Source organism: Larus michahellis, chromosome 10, assembly GCF_964199755.1.
Source record: "Larus michahellis chromosome 10, bLarMic1.1, whole genome shotgun sequence".
NCBI lineage: Eukaryota > Metazoa > Chordata > Aves > Charadriiformes > Laridae > Larus > Larus michahellis.
Window position 1 is genome coordinate 2251937 of NC_133905.1, and position 20033 is coordinate 2271969.

Consider the following 20033-nt stretch of genomic DNA (forward strand, 5'->3'; position numbering starts at 1 on the left):
GGACACAGAGGAGAGGGAAGTCAGCAAAGAGGGATGGAATCTAATTTAGAGAAACATCTGCAAGTAGTCTTAGAAAGTAGATTTAGGAAGATGGTTTAGGATGAAGTGTAAAGGCAACTTCCAGGAAAGTGAGCAAATCTGGAATAACAGATACAGGTAGTATTCCAGACAGTGCTGAGAGCTGGGTTTACTGGGTTTACTTTCCTTCTGGTTTAAAATAAACATGAATTAGATATTTCTGAATGAAATAAGGGAATGTTTAAAATATATCAATTTACAGATCTGTTTGTATTCTGCATGGTCATGGAGTACTTTTACAAATAAAAAGAAACCCAAACCCAAAAATATTTCCCAATGGCAATTTTGTTCTCTCCTTTCTACAGTGAAGTCTTGATTTGTGATACAGTACTTTCTATGGCAACAAAAACCATCAATTTGGTACCAGTTTCAACACACACAAAAGCAGCGGGGAGGAAGGAGAAAGAAGCAGAAAAGTAAAGAAAGCTCTTCAGATAAAGGTATTTCTGGAATCAACCTACAAGTTAAGACATTTTTGGTTGCAAAAGGGCATCGTTACATGGAACTCTACATTGAATAAACCGTCTTACCTTGCTGTTTCTTGCGGCACATCACGGTGAAAAGCGTTGCAAATGCTGAAATGACAACTAAAGGGACTGTAATGGCAATAGCTCTTATCGGTCCAGCCCACGGAGAATGTACTTCGAAAAATAAAACAGAATTAGCCATACGCAAATAAGCTATATGATAATTATCTACTCAAATCTTCGCACTGGGAACGTAAAACTGCTGCAGTACGCTATTATCAGGTAATTCTCAAATATTCAGCAGAACCAAACATCATCTTCTGCTCCATTTTAAATAGGTTTAATGCTGATGGTCCCCATCACCACAGCATCAGAGAGACTAAAGTACAAATGCTGCATGCCAACTCAAACCTCCCCCCACGGGAAAAACTTTGCCGAAGATATGCAACAGTCATTCGGACCCCACAGATTTTTGTTCCCGGGTGCTGAACTAGCCCTGAGAACTGCCTTCTGCACAGATTACCTTTAGCAATGAGCATTAGGATGCAGTCCATTTTGCCCGTTGCCTTCATCCGCAGCTATGTTTTGTGTCTGCAGTTACATTCTGCAGTCCCTATTTCGCTCCTCAACAACTGGTGTGACACGCAGACACGCTAAGCGTTCACCTGCCAGGCTTTCCAGAGCGCCTGACAGGATTTCAGGGCTGAAGTACACAGGCGGGGAACGTGTTTACGCTGCTCTCACAGCTTCGTTACGTTACTTCCACACTACTGCATGCATCAGTGGTATGCAATTAACATTACAGACTATGATTCTTCATATCCATATATATAGAAAAAGTGACTTTCCCACAAATATTTCCAATGATATATTGAAGCAACCTGTATTAAATATAAATGTACAGAGACGCAGATGTGTATGTACAAGTGTGTGTGTCTACTCATTTTATTAGGCGAAAAAAAAAATCACAGCACAATTGCCTCAGTCGTCTTGATTATGGCAAACAGACAGAGGTTAAATTGAGATTTATTTCCAACATAATTAAAACTGAATCTAAATTAATAAGGTAAATACTGTACACTGTTTAAAAAACAAAATTCATACCTGGTTTTAGCGCATAGTGCATTGTTTTCCGTGTTGTATTAGTGTCATCAACCAGCTTTGAAAAGTAAAAGTGGGATTTTATTTTGTGGAAATTTAATTTTATTTATTTTCTGCAATATGTAAACAAATATAACAGCTTTCATGAACAAATGTGAAGAAACTTACTGCTCAAAAAGTTAAAATTACAGAGCACCACAAAGCAGTAATTAGTGAAATCATTTGTCTTTATGGTACATAGTTTAATATTGTAATATTAACTTTCAGAGTTCACATACTGTCATCATCAAGAGAAATACACAGCTTTAAGTATAGTGAAAACTGACTAAACTACAGAATTCCGTTTAAAAAAAAGTAAAATCAAAGTCCAAGAATTATGCAGGCCCACAGCTGTACTTCAAGGCACAGGTGAAACTGCTACGTGCTCAGGGAAGCAAAGGTACGGAAAGGTCAAGAATAATCTGCCTAAAAACCTTCACTTGCCCAAGGTACCTCAGTGGGGATGCCTGAAATCCAATCTTACCAGTGTGACTTGAAATACTTTAATTTCAGTTAATTTATCCATCAACAAACTCATTTAGCTGTTGTACGAATGACTATTTATAAATATTACCTCAATTATGTAATCCCCTGGAGATACATTCTGAAGAATACAACTTGTGGTATCTGTGTTTTGCTCCTATATCAAAGAAAGACAATACTTTGCAAGCCATTCATACACTTAAAAAAAACAAATAAAAAAATACATTCGCCTTTATTTAGAAATATACAGTGCCCTCCCGTATTAAGACCCCTTAAACCAGTAAAACTAAGTCTCTCCACTCAAATATAAAAGGACTACAGTCCTCTGCCTGCAGAACTACAATATGATGAATTATCAAAAAAAAACCTTAAAAGTTTGGCCTAATACATAAACTCTGCATTATGCCCTGAAGCTCCCTAGCTTTCAGAGATTTAGGATGAAAGACTGACCGGTGAGAACAAACTTGCCACTGAATACTAACCAAAGTTAACGAAAATCATACAGCAAATCGCAGCTCCCACCAGATGACCTACGAACACAGCTGTACAAAATCAGAGAGAACCTAATTCCACGCACACACTAAAACAAGAGCTATCTTGTGGCGCTACCTCAGATGGGTAACCCACAAAGCGGTCAACTTTGGTGCAAAGGTGAAAGAAAAAAGTAGGAAATAATATGCATAACAAACATAATAAAACTGCAGCTTGAAGTACTAATTAGTTTAGGGTCTTAAAGAGAGAGAACAGTCTCTTCCCATTTGCTTATACAACCCAGCTCCCGTGGAGCCCTCAAGCCTGGTTTTGACTGGTGAGCGCTTTACATAAATAGTACCAAATAGTTTAAAAATTTTAAAACTGATAGTCTTCTACATTATATTAAGTTTTTAAAGTTTCTATAAAACCACAGAACATCTAATGTTAATAGGTTTTGTGCTTTTAAGAGTTGCAAAACTCAGCGACGCACCTGTTTGCAGGTCTTTTGCTTAAATGGCCCTTCATGCTTAAGTTTGTAGTGAAGGAAGTAGTACCTAAACCCAAAGTTGTGAGGTGCGTGATCAAAGGACACTTGCATGTTAAATCCCTGCTGGGTAACATTCAGATTCCTCGGCTTCCAGTCTGTCAGAGAAGATACTCGTGAATTGGAAAAAAGTGACTCTTCAAGTACAGTAACTTTTTGTAAGATGAAGATACAGCAAATATTACATCTTTACTTACAGGGTTTGCAGACAAGGTTTTCTGGCTGTAGCAACAATTCACATGCTACAGATAAACACAAACATTATTAATGATACAGTATCAAAATGCCACGCTATTTAAACACAAAGAGAATGAGGGCAAAAGAAGGGAGTTTACCATTTTGAAGACAAAACCCCCATTTCTTTCCCAGTCTCCCAGCCTGGAGTAAATTTGTTCTAAATTCAAGTCCCTTCTCATCTTTATATAAGAAACACAGGTTTGTTAATTTGAAAATAGCATTCCTTAGTGAGGCAAAAGGGATAACGCAAGGCACAGCACAGCAGGAGAGGAAGCTGAAACTAGCCTGAAATACATTTACTCGGAGTAAGTAAGTACGCTGAGCACTATTACAAAGACAACGTTAATGCAGTCCGCATCAACAGACAGACTTGAAAATATTTTAACAAGTTTTATAGGGCAAAAACAGCTAAGGAGGACAAATATCAACATTTCACCCCAGAGAGTACTTGCAGTTTCTCATCATACTATTTAAGCACTGAGGAGCTTATTCAAGTTTCTTGCCTTTAACTCCAGTGAGAATTGCTATGTAATTTTGAGAAATTCAACTTGAGTTGTTGCTATCCAATTGCACATGTACTCATCCATCTCTATCTCTAGATCTGGTTTTGAAACTGTGATCTCAAAACCAAAAGCAACCTGAGCTTCTTCACAATGTCCAGAGAGAAGGAGCAAACCATCTTCCCGCGTCAAATGTTCCCAAGAACCAGGGGAGTAACCCTGCTGCAGGCAAACCTGAGCCCGTCTCAGGCCTAGCTGAGATTTTCTTCTGCTTCTTGCCCAACACCACAGATTGATCTGTGGCATCCAAATTCTTTCCACTTAACACCCAGATCTTCCTTCAAAGACTATGTCAGTAATTATCTTAACTCAGACTCATCGAACATCACCTACTACATTCCTTCATTGGAAAAACTAAAACGCCAGGCGGGGGGCGGGGGAGCCATTGGTGGAGAGATGATATGCAATACTATCTTGTATGCAATACTTACGTCTAGTTCGGAAGAAAAATGGGTGATAATTACTCTCATTTTTAATGGAAGGAAAAGGAACAATCTTTACAAAGTAATCTGTTTCAAACTTCAGATTTACAAAGGGCTGGGATTCCATTCCCTACAAAAAGACAAGATTGCAATATATTTTAAAATCAACTGTTATAACTGAAACTATTTTTCAAAACAAGCCCACAGTTTTGCAACATTAAGAATCCTTTACCTACCCCTCCGTTACACACCGACACGAGGGATCTCAATACAGGTTTGGACGGGGACTATTACAGGAGTGCACCTGAAGCTTCCAGCTTCAGGAAAGCTTCTGTAGGAGGGACTAGATCTGTCCCCAGAGCAACAACTGTCGTTAGTTTAAAGAATAAGACTTTTAGGAAGCAACCTGCATCCTAGCAAACAGCACATTGAGTATATATTTAAATAGAGATAGATTAAGATTTATATGCGGCATATAAACTCTTTCAATACTATTCACACAGTCAAGCGACAATGAAACTTTTCTTGAAACAAAGCACTTACTGTTCGTTTAAAACTGGGGCTGAGCTGCTTTGGATCTTTTAAAACCATCTGCTGGCATTGTCTTCCCTCTGATTTTAACTCTTCAAGTATCACTCGAAATCCTTTCAGGTATTCAATCCCTGCAAACAACAGGGCATTTAAATAGAAGGCTAATATTTCAAAATGCATGATGTGGTATTTTATTTAATTCAAATGTATTTAATTTGTCTTTAAAAATAAAGCTTACCAGTCATAGGAAACATGTTTGTGTTTTAATACCTGCTGTTGTACGTCAGTTCTTCCCGCATTTTTTATCTTGCCTATTTAGAATTCAGTCTTTGGCAAAGGCTGCAATTACTACATACTTGTGTAATGCTTAGAGCAGAGGGGCCCGCATCTCAGCTGGGGCTTCCAAATTATCACTGCAATACAACTTAGCATTACCTTCCTCACCCTCAGCAATACGTTACGGTAACTTCACTTCCATTATTAGCAATGAAATGTAAGACTTTGCGAGCAAATTATAGAAACGCTCCTTTATAACATCTTCCTATCACTTCTGAGATTACCAGATTAGAGTGGTGGCTGTTGTTACAACTTCTTTAGTTCTAGTGTAGTATGGGGTAACAGAAAACTTGACGTAAACGGAATGGAATTTATTCCAGTGCGTGAATACTTCCAGTTACTTATAACTGGTGCCAGAACTACACCCATTTTTTTTCAAGTTACTCTAACACAACTAACTCCCAGCACGGTCTCTTTACATTTGTTTGCAATGCTGTCACGATGGAATTACTCCGTTAGATGACTAAACTGAGTCACAGTGATGTGAATGTCACAGGACAATGCCGGAGTGTCACCCTGTGATACTCTTGTGACTCAGGTATCAAAGTCACTGTTTAGTTCCTCAAGACCAACTACCACTACTCCATCTAATTACATCTTTTCAACAGCATTCCATACGGCAGAACACGTATTTATCAAAGACACAGCCACAGCCTTTGTAAGCTAGATGCTACATAAATCAAAACAGATTGATTTGAGTTTATGCCATGCTTGTCAATTTAAAAAAAAAAAATCCCAAATGTACCATTTTCTACGGACCTCCTCCATTTCAGTTGGTTTCATGGTTTTGTGGGGTTTTTTAATGTTTTATAGTTTTGTAAAAGATAAAGACTGTGAGTTGCCCAATGTGTTCTTAATATTTCATGGAACAAAAGCACTATTTGTGCTTACACGAAGACCATGAAAGAGAGTGTCCAGTCTCCACGTTACCCGAGATGTTTCAGCGGCAGTTCTGTCCTCACAATTTCCAAAGGATTAACCTCTGATGATTACGAGAAAGAAAACCAAGCTTTGTTTCCCATAGAGATTTGGTTCATCCAATCTGCAGCTGAAGATTACCAAATGCTTTCAACTGCACATTTTTGCAGAATTAAGTGTAATTTTCGTATACTCTTTTAAACTCCAGAAATTAATCATTACTTTTTATCCAAAAAATTATGTAAGTATGATTTAATACTGTGAGGCCACCAAAAAAAAAAAAAAATCACAATTTTTCTTATCTAAAATGTTTACTTTGATAAATGCAGGTCTAGGCTAAAAAATTTAGATTAAGTTTAATAAATACACATTTGCATTATTAGCCATATCTCATCATTAAGGATGCAATCCTACCACATTAATGGGAACTTCCAGCTCTTACTAAATCATAGAATCACAGAATAGTTTGGGTGGGAAGGGAGCTCTAAAGGCCATCTAGTCCAACCCCCCTTGCAATGAGCAGGGACATCTTCAACTAGATCAGGTTGCTCGGAGCCCCGTCCAGCCTGGCCTGGAATGTCTCCAGGGATGGGGCATCTACGGCCCCTCTGGGCAACCTGGGCCAGTGTTTCACCACCCTCATTGGAAAAAATGTCTTCCTTATATCTAGTCTAAATGCTCCCTCTTTTAGTATAAAGCCATTACCTCGCATTATTTGTATTATCTTCGATTATCTTAAGCCACCTGCCCATTTCATGATGGTTAGTTTAGTTAAAACTAGATAATACAATCAGTAAATCCACTTAACCCAGCACACACATACACTGCAATACGTTGCAATCTGCTGTAAGCAAATGAAAGAGCGAGGGCCACCACTGGGAACCCCTCCACACTGGGAACCCCTCCCTCCACACCTGCTCTTCCTTCAGGATACCTCACGTACCACACGTGAAACATCGACATCTGACATAGAGACCGAGTAAGGGTGCCAGTGTTAATTCACAATATTGAATATTAGTAAAGCTTAGTTTTTCTTTTCAGGATCTTAAAAAAATATGTATATGGAAGTTATAAAACTTTCTTCACACGCCCCAATGGATGATCTTGCGCACCCCCCACTTTGGAGACAACTGCTCTAGGGGGCAACAAGGTACTTCCAGTGATTAAGTGAGTAAGGAATATTCTTAGTGACCAGACTTGACAAGGAAACACATTAAAGTTTGTACAGCAATGATTAAATAATGTTTTCCACCTGTAAGACAATTTACATCCTAAAGAATCTTTAAGTGTATTGGCAATTAAACTCAATCAACGCCACTGAAATGCACCAATGCCTTAGGGCAGGGAACAAAATCAGGGCTATTGCAGTTCTGAAGAGCTGGAAAAATTCGACAAACTGAACAGTAAAAAGCAGCATATGGCCGCAGAGAGCATCCTAGTTTTAAGGGTATTTCAATTGAGCTAGTAAAAATAGCAGCTCTGCAAAGCTGTTAAGAATTTCTTTCTTCTTAAGCAGTTTGCTTCAAGGATCCCAAGCATAATTTAATTATTTTACTTAATACCAATCACCAAGAAGTTACTACCGACGACATGATGAATTAGTGCATTTCCCTCTGCTACTCACCAATGATATTTGATGTCCAAAGTATCGTCACTGCAACCTGTTCGTAACACGCATACTGACTGATGGTTATATTCTGCACATCTCCAATCACGTGTTTTCCCACTGAATTCAGATAAGGCGTGCAGTCTAAAAATACAGAGAAATAAAATGCTTTAAGAAAAACATTCTTGCTGATGTTCTTGTGCCATAACAGAGCAAGTAAACGATAATCTGCCAACAGCACCTAATCCTAAAGATCTATTCAAGCAGCCAGTTTCCAACATGACCTGCAACTTTCCGTGTAAAGAAGAATAAAGAATTGTTAATTTCCGAAAATTTCTTGAAGACTGAGCAAAGTAAAAGTACACGTGTGCTATTTATTCTATAAAAATAAGTACCATACAGTAAATCTAGATGAAGCTTTTGTCTCAGGACACTGAGAAACACAAAACTGTACAAATCACTGAGCACAATCGCTTCCCTCAGTTGCAAAACCCTAGTTCATAGGACTCCAAAGGAAATCACCAGTTTATAATACCAGTGTAGCCTGTACCACAGTAAGAGGACATGTGTTGGGACACCAGAAGAGAACAACTTTTCCTCACTCAAAAGAATATGAGGACTGCCATTAATTTTGTGCACACACAATGCTTAGAGCAAGAGAATGCTGGTCGATGATCAGGCACGTATGAGAACAATGAACAATGTGCAGCTTTAGAACTGGTGCTCCAGAAGTGCTTTTTAACCACGATACTGCTTGATCCTGACCACAAAGAACCTACCGCCCAAATCCATCTCATCTCTGTCATCCCTTCAGTAGCCACATCCCATTTCACTGCCACTGGATCCCAGTCAGAACTGGTTTTGTCTTGTTATCCTCACAAAATACATCGTATTCCCTAAAGTTACAGCTCTGCAAACATGTGATTATAGAAAACCTCAGCTTTCATTAAGAAAATAAAATACAAGAAAAACATTCTTGACCTTTCTGACACTTGACCGTGTATTTACGCATTCTAAAGAAGAAAACAAATAACGCCAAATTTTATTACTTTTGAAGCTCTGCAATGTTTAGGCTCATATTTTGTGGCAGGAAGAGAAGTAGCAGCCAGAGAATTCAATAGTTCTGTTGCACAGTACACATGAAGACATGTACGCACAAACAAATGTTCTGCTTTTGAACTAGTGAAGCCAACAAAATCCAGCAGTTGTTTGCCAGTAGACTATATATTACTGATCGATGATTAATTCTGAAAACCTGGGATAATCTATATGCTATGTATTTGTCTATACAGAGTTTGTAGAAAAGAACCATGAAAAATCAAGTGTTATGATAAGCCAATGCAGGAAATTCAAATTTAATTCAGAGGTGTGATCCTGGAAGCAGGGAAAGAAAAATTATTAACTGAAAAGCGGTTTTAGAAAATGGCTTTTTACTATGAATAACAATGGTAAGGAGTCTTTTATGTAACTGTCACACAAATGAGAATAGAACAGTTTGTACAACGCTGCCTTTTACAAAAGCTGGGCAGTTGGTACTTACTCTGCTGTTTGCAGAATTCTGTTGCTAAGAGTGAATTCAATGACAGCATGAACTTCCTCTTCGGAGAACAGAGTATCTCTTTCAATGGAAAGTTTGAAGTAACAGTTTTTTGCTAGGTCTGGATCTAATTAATAGTAAGCTGAAGATTTTGGATCCTGGTTACTAAAATTTTATGGGCAAATGACAATTTGCCAAAATGGAATATAGCACAAATGTCTGAAGTTTGACTGTGAGTCACTGATTTACATTTTTAAAGAACAAGAGATTTAGGAAGAAAACAGCAGGGGAAAATTGCACTTTTCAGGAAACCACTTGTTTTACTTGAATACAAGTGAAATACTAAAACATACAAACACTTGTTTTTCAGCTGAATAAATAATCTAACCAACCAATTTAACAACATAAAACACAGTTTGCTAGAGCTGCTGTGTGGCAAAATGAAAGCCTTTACATCACAGCCAGCAGGTCAAATTCTCTTTTGCACTGGCTCGTTCACGATAAGTATGTGTTTCCACATCATATGAACTCTTTAGCCTTGATATCAGGGAACTCTTTTCCCAGTACTGCAGAAGTCAAATAACTCCTTTGTTCAGGAAGCATACGGTGCCAGCAGAATTCTGAATCAACACTTGTCGTTGGTTAAACACAGTTCCCGGTGCCAGAATTAATGGAAAAAACATGACAGATATGGGATTTAAACAGACTCCATTGTGTTAACTAAATGTGGGGATCTCTGTTCTGACTGATATTATTTCCTGTTTTTCTTTATGTAGATAAAAAAAAAAATCATAACTCTCGTAGCGACCATTTACCTCTTGTAAGGTATACTTGCAATCTGGCATAACTTTTGCTTATTTTCAATATTAACATCAACTTAGATTAAAAAAAAATTCACCGTGAAGGACTGCAAATTCAGAAATTAACATAAAAACAGAGGAAGAAAAGGATGATCGGAATGGAACAAAAGCACTATTGTTAGTTCTCCTCATACATGCTCTCAGTGATCAAATTTTACCCACATTCAGCATCTGAGGTAATTTCTTTGGGTAGGCAAAAAACCCAACCTGTGACTTGCACTGCCATTAATACAAACGTTGCTGCAGTAAATTGAGAGCTTCTCTTGACTGTACATTGACCTTATGTTGATGACGGCCACTAACTGCCCAAATAAGGATAAATTCCCAACGTAGTCAATAGTCATACTTTACTGACTAGACAACACAGATGACAAAAACCTTTAAAAGATGAAAACAATAAGATACAGCCATTTCCCAGACGTTTGAAGAGGTCTGAATTATTATTGCTGCAACTTGCTTATTACTGTTATTGTGCTAGAGATTACTTTCGTCTTGGTTTAACTGCAAAACAGACCACATCTGCTACAGTACCAAAACCATCTGTCTCCACTGAAAACGTAGACAGCAGTTTTCCACTAACCTGGTGCTTTAACACTGTAGCTCATGAAAAGTTCCAACTACTCCAACTAGATGAAGAGACACTATTCATCTTCAACGTTCGTATTCAATATCAGTCCTTGTAAAGACACCGTTTTAATATATTCCCTGTATACAAATACAAGCTACACATTTTCTACCTTGAAATACACTTCACACCATTTTTCCCCAAAATTACGCATCAGAAAAAAGATGTATAAAGCTTGAAATAATAATTTCCTATGACTTTGTGTGTAGTGAACCTTTCAACGACTATATTCTTTCAAAGAATAAAACCATTCTCTGTAATTTTCCAGCCAAATACTGGGCGGAAGATGTAGGCCAATCTGAAAGTGAAACTACTACAAATTATTAGATAGTTTTATTATCAGTGAAACACAGGAAGAAGATCTGCCAGACACAGCAGAAACAAACCCAGATTTTTAAATTATGTCAGTACTAAAGAGCTCGTGCTATTCTTCAAGCCATTTTTAAGAGACACGACGCTATATCTTGACAACTGCGAAGGAGTCCTTGATTTTTGGGAATATAGTGCAAATTTTGAACTTACTGTCATATTTAAAGGTGATATTGAGTAGTCCATTATTCTTGGTGACTGATGACAGCCCCTGTAGAGAAATATCAAGAAAATCATTTTAATAAAGCAAGCTACTTTGAATTTAGGCAGATTTTTATTTTGTAAGTAGTCTGTTGGAGGATAACAGAACCCATGATTTTTTTCCTTCTCTTTTGGCACACCATCCATCAACCTCAACGCAGGCAACGACAGAAGAGATTGCGTACACCTGCATGCACTCACCTGTCATCAACCTGCCAAATGTAATACTCAAAGAAGTGAAAGCAAAGAGAAAGGAAAGTCTGAATACAATATTTGCATGAAGACATGAAATTGCCATTTAAGTAATATGACTTGCTCAGTAGATATGAATCATAGAAGCTTATTTTTGAAAGAAAGTTATGTGATGTTCTCAGCTTCCACCATTTAGGTTAATTGTGCCCATACACACCTTTAATCAAGATTTAATGACAAACCAAATTGGGTTCTCCAGCGCAAATGAAGTGCAAGAGAAGAGAGGAGAGAACGCGAGTCTGAAAAAGCTGATCTCAATTCCACAGTCATCAAAAAGAGTATCAGAAGTTCAGAGAGGAGGAAAGTCACTGCTAAGCACCGCAGTCACAGCACTTCAGCTCTATTTTCTTGGTGAAGGTCATTTTCAGGAAAGAAATTAAAGGTAGGAGCAAAACAGTAGGACTGATTAAAGCGCACTCATCACCTCCCAGACACCCCTCGTCTCATTAACTACCTCACAACAGGTGCCTGAGGGACTCTATTGATCTGTCTGTCAGTTGGGCAAACTAAGCCACCAATTACTCAGCACGCTCAGAATTCATCTATAATCAAGTCACCCTTTTTTCGTAAGTCTAGTATTACTCAGTGCTCACAAGAACTACACGGAACTCCAAGCTGAACATAAACTGAGGTGTGATAGGCCAGGACACGGAACCTATGGCTTGGCTGATGCACGGGCCTGAACGGCATGTAGGAGAAACGTACTACAGAGGGAGTACCAATGTCCAGTGTCTACATATGTGCCCACATCTATCCTTCATTAGATTCTTTTATACAGATATATCCGTATGCAACTTATGTTTCTGTGCCTGATATCATTCTTGCGGAATTTTTATTTCCACATGCTTTAAGTCTTATGTGTTTTATGCACTGGATTACTTTTCTGCGTATTTTTTTTATGTGAGAAGCCCCATATAGAGGCCCCAATCATTTTAACATGTAAACATCTTAAAGAAATTCTTGCTAAGAAGAACTTAATTAGACAAAAACACAGACGGATAATTTAAATTTCAATCTTCCCTGTGATTACTGGCTAAAATCAACAAAGTTAAAGGAGAACAAATGAAACTGTGGATTTCCAACTGGAATAATTCAGATAATTGCATCCCATAACTTTTCCAGTAGAAGTGCATATTGTAGAAATCCGTTATGCTACAGCAGACACCCTTTTCTATTATCAAATGCTATTAAAGCAGAGACTGCCATCCTTGCTGAAAGGCACAGAAAGTGGGGACGAGCTGGAGAACCATTCTATTGCTCTCCCAGGCAGGAATCCAGACACGTACGCGGGCTGGTGGGTCCAGGGTCTCTTCCACACTTACAGGACTTTGAACTTCAGAGATGCACTACCTTACCCTTCAGAAAACACTGAAATTATTTTTGAAACACAATGTTTACCATTAGCTTTTGAAAAAATACCACCCATTTACATAGCATTGTATCTGGGTTTACTGCTACAACGTAAAGAACAGAAATCAATAGTATAAAAGGACTCCAACAGCAATTAGATGTTGTCAGGATCACACCTAAACATTCACTGTGTGTCACTTAATAGTCAGACACAGGTGTTTAGAAAAGAAAAAACAAGGTATGAGTTAAGTTACCTTTAAAAAAAGGTAAAATACTACATAAAGGATGAAAGCAAATCAGATCTTGATAGCATCGTTAGAAGTTAAACTTGTAATCTCACTTTCTTCTTAGGTGGCTTTTTATGTGTTTAACTTTGATACAGGTTGGCGTTCAACAAGCTGTTATACAAAAAGGTTTCCTGAAACAGGAAGGCATCAAGTTGGTTTGTTTCAGTCTTAACTTTTCTATTAATACCTGTTCTATTCTGACTCATTTTCTGTTTCTCTTAAACTATATAAAATGTCATTTAATTTACTACTATAGCAAAATAAAGACATTATGTGTTTGATTAAAAATGACAGAAAATAAACCATTGACTTTTTATATTTATAAATAAGGGCAGGTAAACCATCAAATTCATTCATTGTCTTCCTTTTCTGTCCTGGAGCTGAAGTTTTGAGAGACAGAAATTTCACCAAACCACACAGAAAATTAGTACAAGTATTTTAATTCATTAAATACAATCTTTTATATCCTATATTTAAAAAAATATAATATAGCAATGCTTTTCACAGCACCTTTAATTGCATTTCCACTGGGATTACGGTGACATCACAAAAGATGTAACAGCAGAAGTATAAATCAATATACCATAATCTTTAATAAAGTAGATGCAAAAAGTAAATATAACCATAAGCCAAACTCAAGCAGCACACGAAACAACTGTTTGTAAAAATTTACTCCCAAGTGTACAAAAGGTGCAACAAAGCTGCAGTAACTGGTGAGAGAATTAGGGTCACCTTAAAGTACTGAACTAGATCACTGTCACGTTAGTTATAGGTTGAAACATGTAAGCTAGTCAGACGATTTCATCGTGCTAAACTTTGGTACTAATCCTCCAAGTACTGACTGCTGTGAGTTTAAAAATACCTTCTTCCAGGAAGCATTCCCTTGGTTTTAAGCCATAAAGTAATTGTGCTATTTAAATGGCCTACAGCTAAGGCAACTTGTTTAGAGCATCTTACTTTAAAACTATAAATACTAATGCTATGGCCTCAGGGCTCTACATTCTTAGTTAATTAACCACTACCATTTGTTGAATTTACATGCAGCTTTTAATTTATTCTGAACTTTACTAGAAAGAAAGTCTCCATTGCCTGGAGCTTTGGCTGCCTGAGAAGGAATACACAGGAAAGGAAACGGGCAAAATACCTTCAATGAAGAACTATAGACGACTGATCTTTAAACACATAATCAAAGTTGAAATGCACACAAATTAAACTGCAAATAATCTTGTTTGTCAAGAAGTGGGTGGGGTGGGTGGATGGGTGGTGTTTATCCACAACAACGTGAAATCTCCCATTCTGTGAGCTCAAAGCACAACTCCCCAGAACAGACGATACGCTGGGATCCAAACCCTGCATCTATACTGGGCAAGCAAGCCAGAGGGAATTTCCATCACATATCCCATACCCCAAATCACAGAGATCCATGCTGGATCTGCTCCTCAGTCCACATGAACAGCTTGAATAGTTAAGATCCCAAGATATCTTAAATAACACTAATACACATCATCTCCTGAAGAATTAATAACTCGTTTGGATGTTCAAGGATTGTGCAAGCATTTAATTTTACTTAAATATCCATCTTTCAACGTGAAAGAGCACAAGTAGTAATAAGAGGCAAAGACTATTACATGAAGTTTACCTGTATTTCCATTTGTTTATATTTTTCTAATACCTACCCTTCATTTATGGTAACAACTTATTAATGAAATGCATTTAAGGCAACTTTTTCTACCCATTACTAGCCCAGAGAGGAACACAGATAGGATTACATTTCCAGAAATAAAGCTTAAAATAAATTTTAACCACAGCAACTAATTGTGCCTCCAAGAGAAGTTAAATTTAACTAATGTCTGCCATCAGAGGCATAAATTAAATACAATGGAAAGATATAAAAAATCTGCTTAATTTTTATTGTTGAACTTTTTCCTCTTCCTTTTACTCTAGAACACATAGTGTTTCTTATTTGAAAATAACATCCCTTTTTCACATTCGACAATTCCTGACAGAGATGGCATTGGTGATTTCAGAACTGTCTTACGAAGAACCATTTTTACAAATAATACTGAAATACACTGCAACATTCAAGTTTTGTTGAGCAAACACTCTTTCCTTCAATAAAGGCAAGTTATGCCTGTGAACAGGCAGTGTCAGGCAGCCCCTTTAACATCAATACCAGGAAACAGAGAGAGATGCTAGCGCTAATTACAGAGATCTGGTAAAGGAGGTAGGAAGTCACTACCCCTCAAGCATAGCCTTGTGCACCAGACCAAAACAGTAATCACGATTCATCTTTCATATGTTTCTAATCAACACACACATGGTCCTAATTTCATGCTCCCATGAGGCAAACCAAAGGGACAATTGTTTTTGAACTCCAACATCAAGATGAATAATCATTGTTTATCATACTCATTGCTCAGTAAACTAGAGGCTTTCTATGTGACATCTGCTCTTTTCATTTCAGAGCTTTCTTGATGCTTTCAACCAAGTTAGAATATTTTCTACAGTCATCAGTAAAAAGATGAACTATCTGTACTATTTATATGCCGGCATTTTGCTTCCAACAGAATATAACAAAATATATAATCCATGCTATGTTTGCTAGGGAACTTGTGTGTACTCCACTGACGGCAGTGGCTGGGTTTGTACTGTTATTACTCTAGCCTTGGTGTAACGGACAATTCCAACCATAAATGTTATTCAGATTTCCCTTCTATATATATGTGTGTGTGTGTGTGCGCGCGTTCTGCATCACATGCACAAATTGTGGAAACAAATTTTTAAAAAACATCTCAGTGACGCTGGAGAAGTAAGTTTTAATAAAACTGAATTCACGGAATTCACAACAGGCTTCTCGGTGCCTCTTTCTTACTTGAAGCAGGGACAAAGATTCTTCAAAACATTTTTTTTTTAACTTCTTTTAATAAGTTGGCATCTTTTGTGTCTCTTCTTATGTAAACAATATAATGATTTACAAGAAATTACCAGATTTCGGTGGGTTCTTTGTTGTTAGTTATTTACTGCTTCACCTTTAGAGCCGCAGCACGTGAGTTCGGCAGCAGAGGAGCTGAATGTGTCTCCATAGCATTTGCATTTTGAATTTGGCCCAAGATATGAAAGGCAAAGCAGCGTTTTTATTCAATTATAAACTACATATTGCAGGAGAAAGAAAACCATCATTTTTGAGTGGGAAGGAACTTCATGCTCCATCCAATGCCTGATTATTCTCTTGCTGTAGAGGCTGGTTAGCTGGTTCTTCCCTAACGCATCCTGGTCACGAACAGCCTGTCGTGTTCAAAGAGCCCGATTCTCCTTCCACGTTACTTGTGAAAATTCAACGGTCGACCTCCAGGTGTTAGCACATCACCTTTACACAATTGTCCCTTTCAGAGAGAGTATTAGGTTGTCTGGTAGATCAATTAGGCCCTTCCTCTGAACTGGAAGAACCCTTGTTTCATGTGAACAGACTTAATGCTTTGAGTTTCCCAGCAGAGCTCAGCCTTCCAGGGAGCAGATGCCTGGTGACCTGAGGCAGGCACAATACACCTCCCTTTGTTTAAAACTGTCAGACATACTCACGTTTAGCATATTCCTTCTCCATCTTCCAGAATACAGATTTTTACCCCAATTTAAGCCCTTCGATGTGGAAAAAACCATGAAACACCCATAGCTTTTTGAAAAAAAATGTGCTAACTTAACCAACTGTCAAATCCCTCTAAGAAGTAAAAAATTCAAACCCAGGACTGTATAGATGGCCCAGACACTGTGAGTTATAATCCAGGTACAACCCAGGGGAGGAAGCTACTTTACATAAAAATCTGGGAAATTAAACTTTCTTTTAAGAGTAACGTGTAATACCAAGTTTCCTAAACCAAACACAAGGAACTCATACTTCTTTTGTGGAAGAACTGTCCTGACCTTTTGTGATCATTAAATATCTCATTTTTCACAAACCCATGACATTATCCATGGTTTTATGGTTGACTTCCCACATAGGTAATTACATTTTGTCTGAGCAAATTCTTCTGCCATTTCAGCTAGACACGGTTTTCTCAAGTTCCTGCTATCCTGGAAGGATATTGAACTGAACAGCTGCTGACTTAAACCCTGCCCGAGGATGAGGTGGTCCCTAAACCTCCGCACGTTTACTCATACGCCAGCTAGCTTCATGGGGGTCTTTTTGGATTTTTGTGGTGAAACATGCTGAATGAAGATCACTAATTGCAGCGTATCCTATCTAAAAAAAAAAAAAAATTAAAACAAAAACAAAAACCTGTGAAAGTGCGTTTTCATGATGCCTCATTCCAGGCTATTTCAGTTTCTGCTTAGAAAAGACAAGGTGGAAGGTTCCGTGACACATCAGTCAGTCTGACAGAGAGGTAAAGCATCATCGTAAGGAAGAAATGCAACAAAAGTCTTTACAGCACGACTCTTCAGTGTGCAACACGGCTCCATGCAGCTGTTCACTGAATGTATGTCAACTGCTTTAGTTTAAAGAACAGACAGATCTTAAAGCCACAATTTAACAACAATAGAAGCAAGTTTAATCTATACTGTTTGCCGCCCACCGTGAAAATCTTAAATCTCCGAGTCAAGCCCAGGAATTCAACACAGCAAAGCATGGCAGAAGAAGGGTGCCCAGCTCTTATTTCTCTCATGCAATTTGCTAGTTTGCCTAAGAAGTTTTCTGTAGTTTGCCCTGTCGCATTTAATTTTTTCCAACTTTGTTGTGTAAATAATGTTTCGTAATTAAAAGCCTTCTGTAAAAAGAACCCAAACAAAAAAGCCCCCCAAAAAACCAACAGAAGAAATATTTTCAAACAATGCATGTTTCCCACAAACATTACTGAAATGTGCTGGTCTAAGGATACTTGGCCAAAAGCCAGAAGTCTGTAGTTAAACCAGTGTTCTCTTAACTGTGGGACACGACCCCTGGCAGGAGAGCTGGGGGGAAAGAGGAGGTGTTTGGGGAGCGGAGGGGGAGAGAGCGCAGCGCCACGGCAGGTGCTCGCATGGTGACTGTGACCAGGAAGGAAGCGGGAGGCAAATGGTAAAGTTGTTTTTCGAGGGACCCAAGACAAATTAGTTTGAGAAACACTGACTTGGGCTACAAACAACAAGCACACAGAACAACTCACATCTGAAATAATGGAGGAGGAGAAATTAATGAAGCCTGCTATGCACGCTTACTGCTTAATATACAACACTGCATACTATAAAACAAACAAGCTAGCTAATTATTCCACTAAAATTAAAGAATATATTTCTTCCTATGGCAAGAAGTTACCCAGAACCTCAATAAGCCTACAGGGTCCTTCACACTTAGAGGAACAATTGCATAAGCACTGCATTTTAGCTTATGCCCAAGCACTTCTAAGCCAACCTGTCTAGGAAGCAATTAAACAATATAATTTCATTCATTTAATTGACTCTTCATTTAACGTGCAAACATGCAGAGCCATAAGCTGAGAGACACAGTCTTTCTCTCACAAAGTTGTTCAAGGACAGAATACAATCAAGAAAAAGTTTCAAGAGGTGACTGAGAAGCATGAGAGAAAAACGGATATAAATTATTTATATTAATAGGGATATAAAATATATGGATATGTTCATTTTGCTTACTACACTAAGAAATTATGTTGCTTTCAGAAGAGAGAACAACAGGTGAAAAAGGAAAGCAAAGAACAACAACACTTCAGAGCTACAGAGCAAGTGGATTAATTGTCTCTTTCAAGATTTTATGCACATAAAGGTTTGCTGCTTCTCCTAAACGAGCAAGTATTTCTAAGCCAGCCAGATTCAAAAATAGTTTTTTTCCTTTAAAGCTGAGCATATGCAGTGGCACCTGGAGAGCAACGAAAAAAACTTATTTCCAAAATCATAAATGGTTCACTAATAACGTTCTGCTGCCAGATTCCTATTTTTCAAATTGGAAACTCCTAGCATGAGCTCTTTGTTTGCTCCCAGGTTTTATCCGAAGAAACAGAAAATCTGTAAAAGTAACTAGGATCGACTTCATAGGTTGAGTTTTAAGCTTCAGCCAGAACACAATTCACAATTGTGACTATTTCAGGGTGGGTTTTTTTTGTTCTCTGCTTCTCAATCTAATGCCAGAGTGCACACAGAAAAGCCCTACCAACTCTGAGGGAAACTGCCATCAGATGTGGGTTAACTGCTTTATTCATAACCTAAAAATTAAAATCTGAAATTTGCTGCATTGTTGGAGATTTTCATTGTAAACAAACTTAGATCAAGCAGACTGGAGATACTCCATGTGTAGTACAGGGTGGGTTTAACTTTGGAAAATGATAAGAACAGCTGCTTGCAAGGAAATCTTTAAAGAACATCACATAAAGGCTGGAACGTGAAAAATTTGACATAGCACATCTATTCTGTTTTGTGTGTGTTCACACAATGTCTCTCCCCAGTTCTAATCCTTCTCCTATATTATTTGAGAAAGTCACTGACATTCTTTTAGAGTTTTGCAGTCGGAAAATACGAAATGCATATGCGTAGAAACTTTAAATTCTTACACAAATGAAATATACAGGCACAACTAAGGAAAGTATTACATATTCACAGGAGCTCATGACTGTAAAGAAAATTAATGTACATAGGTTTTGTAGGACCAACATATAAACAGAGGATCTGGAGGCAAGGCAATTTAGTAATAGTTTCACTTTACTGATTAGAGTGCCACAGAACTCATAAAACTTTTAAAGTAGATAGGATTTGGGATTGTTCCATCTTAATCCC

General features: G+C 37.9%; 1 protein-coding gene across 2 annotated transcripts in view; it reads right to left on the bottom strand.

Moving 5' to 3' along the window:
- Nucleotides 1-20033, bottom strand: part of IL17RD (interleukin 17 receptor D) — a 69938-nt gene that overhangs the window by 7433 nt on the left and 42472 nt on the right. For both annotated transcript variants that reach the window (XM_074602857.1, XM_074602856.1), the window contains exons 2-10: nucleotides 11341-11398; nucleotides 7815-7940; nucleotides 4949-5067; nucleotides 4415-4535; nucleotides 3384-3428; nucleotides 3133-3284; nucleotides 2260-2325; nucleotides 1650-1704; nucleotides 609-719 (exon numbers count right to left, since the gene is read on the bottom strand). In XM_074602857.1, the coding sequence (XP_074458958.1) occupies nucleotides 609-719; nucleotides 1650-1704; nucleotides 2260-2325; nucleotides 3133-3284; nucleotides 3384-3428; nucleotides 4415-4535; nucleotides 4949-4996 (598 nt within the window). In that variant the 5' untranslated portion in view covers nucleotides 4997-5067; nucleotides 7815-7940; nucleotides 11341-11398. The remainder of the gene's footprint in view (nucleotides 1-608; nucleotides 720-1649; nucleotides 1705-2259; nucleotides 2326-3132; nucleotides 3285-3383; nucleotides 3429-4414; nucleotides 4536-4948; nucleotides 5068-7814; nucleotides 7941-11340; nucleotides 11399-20033) is intronic.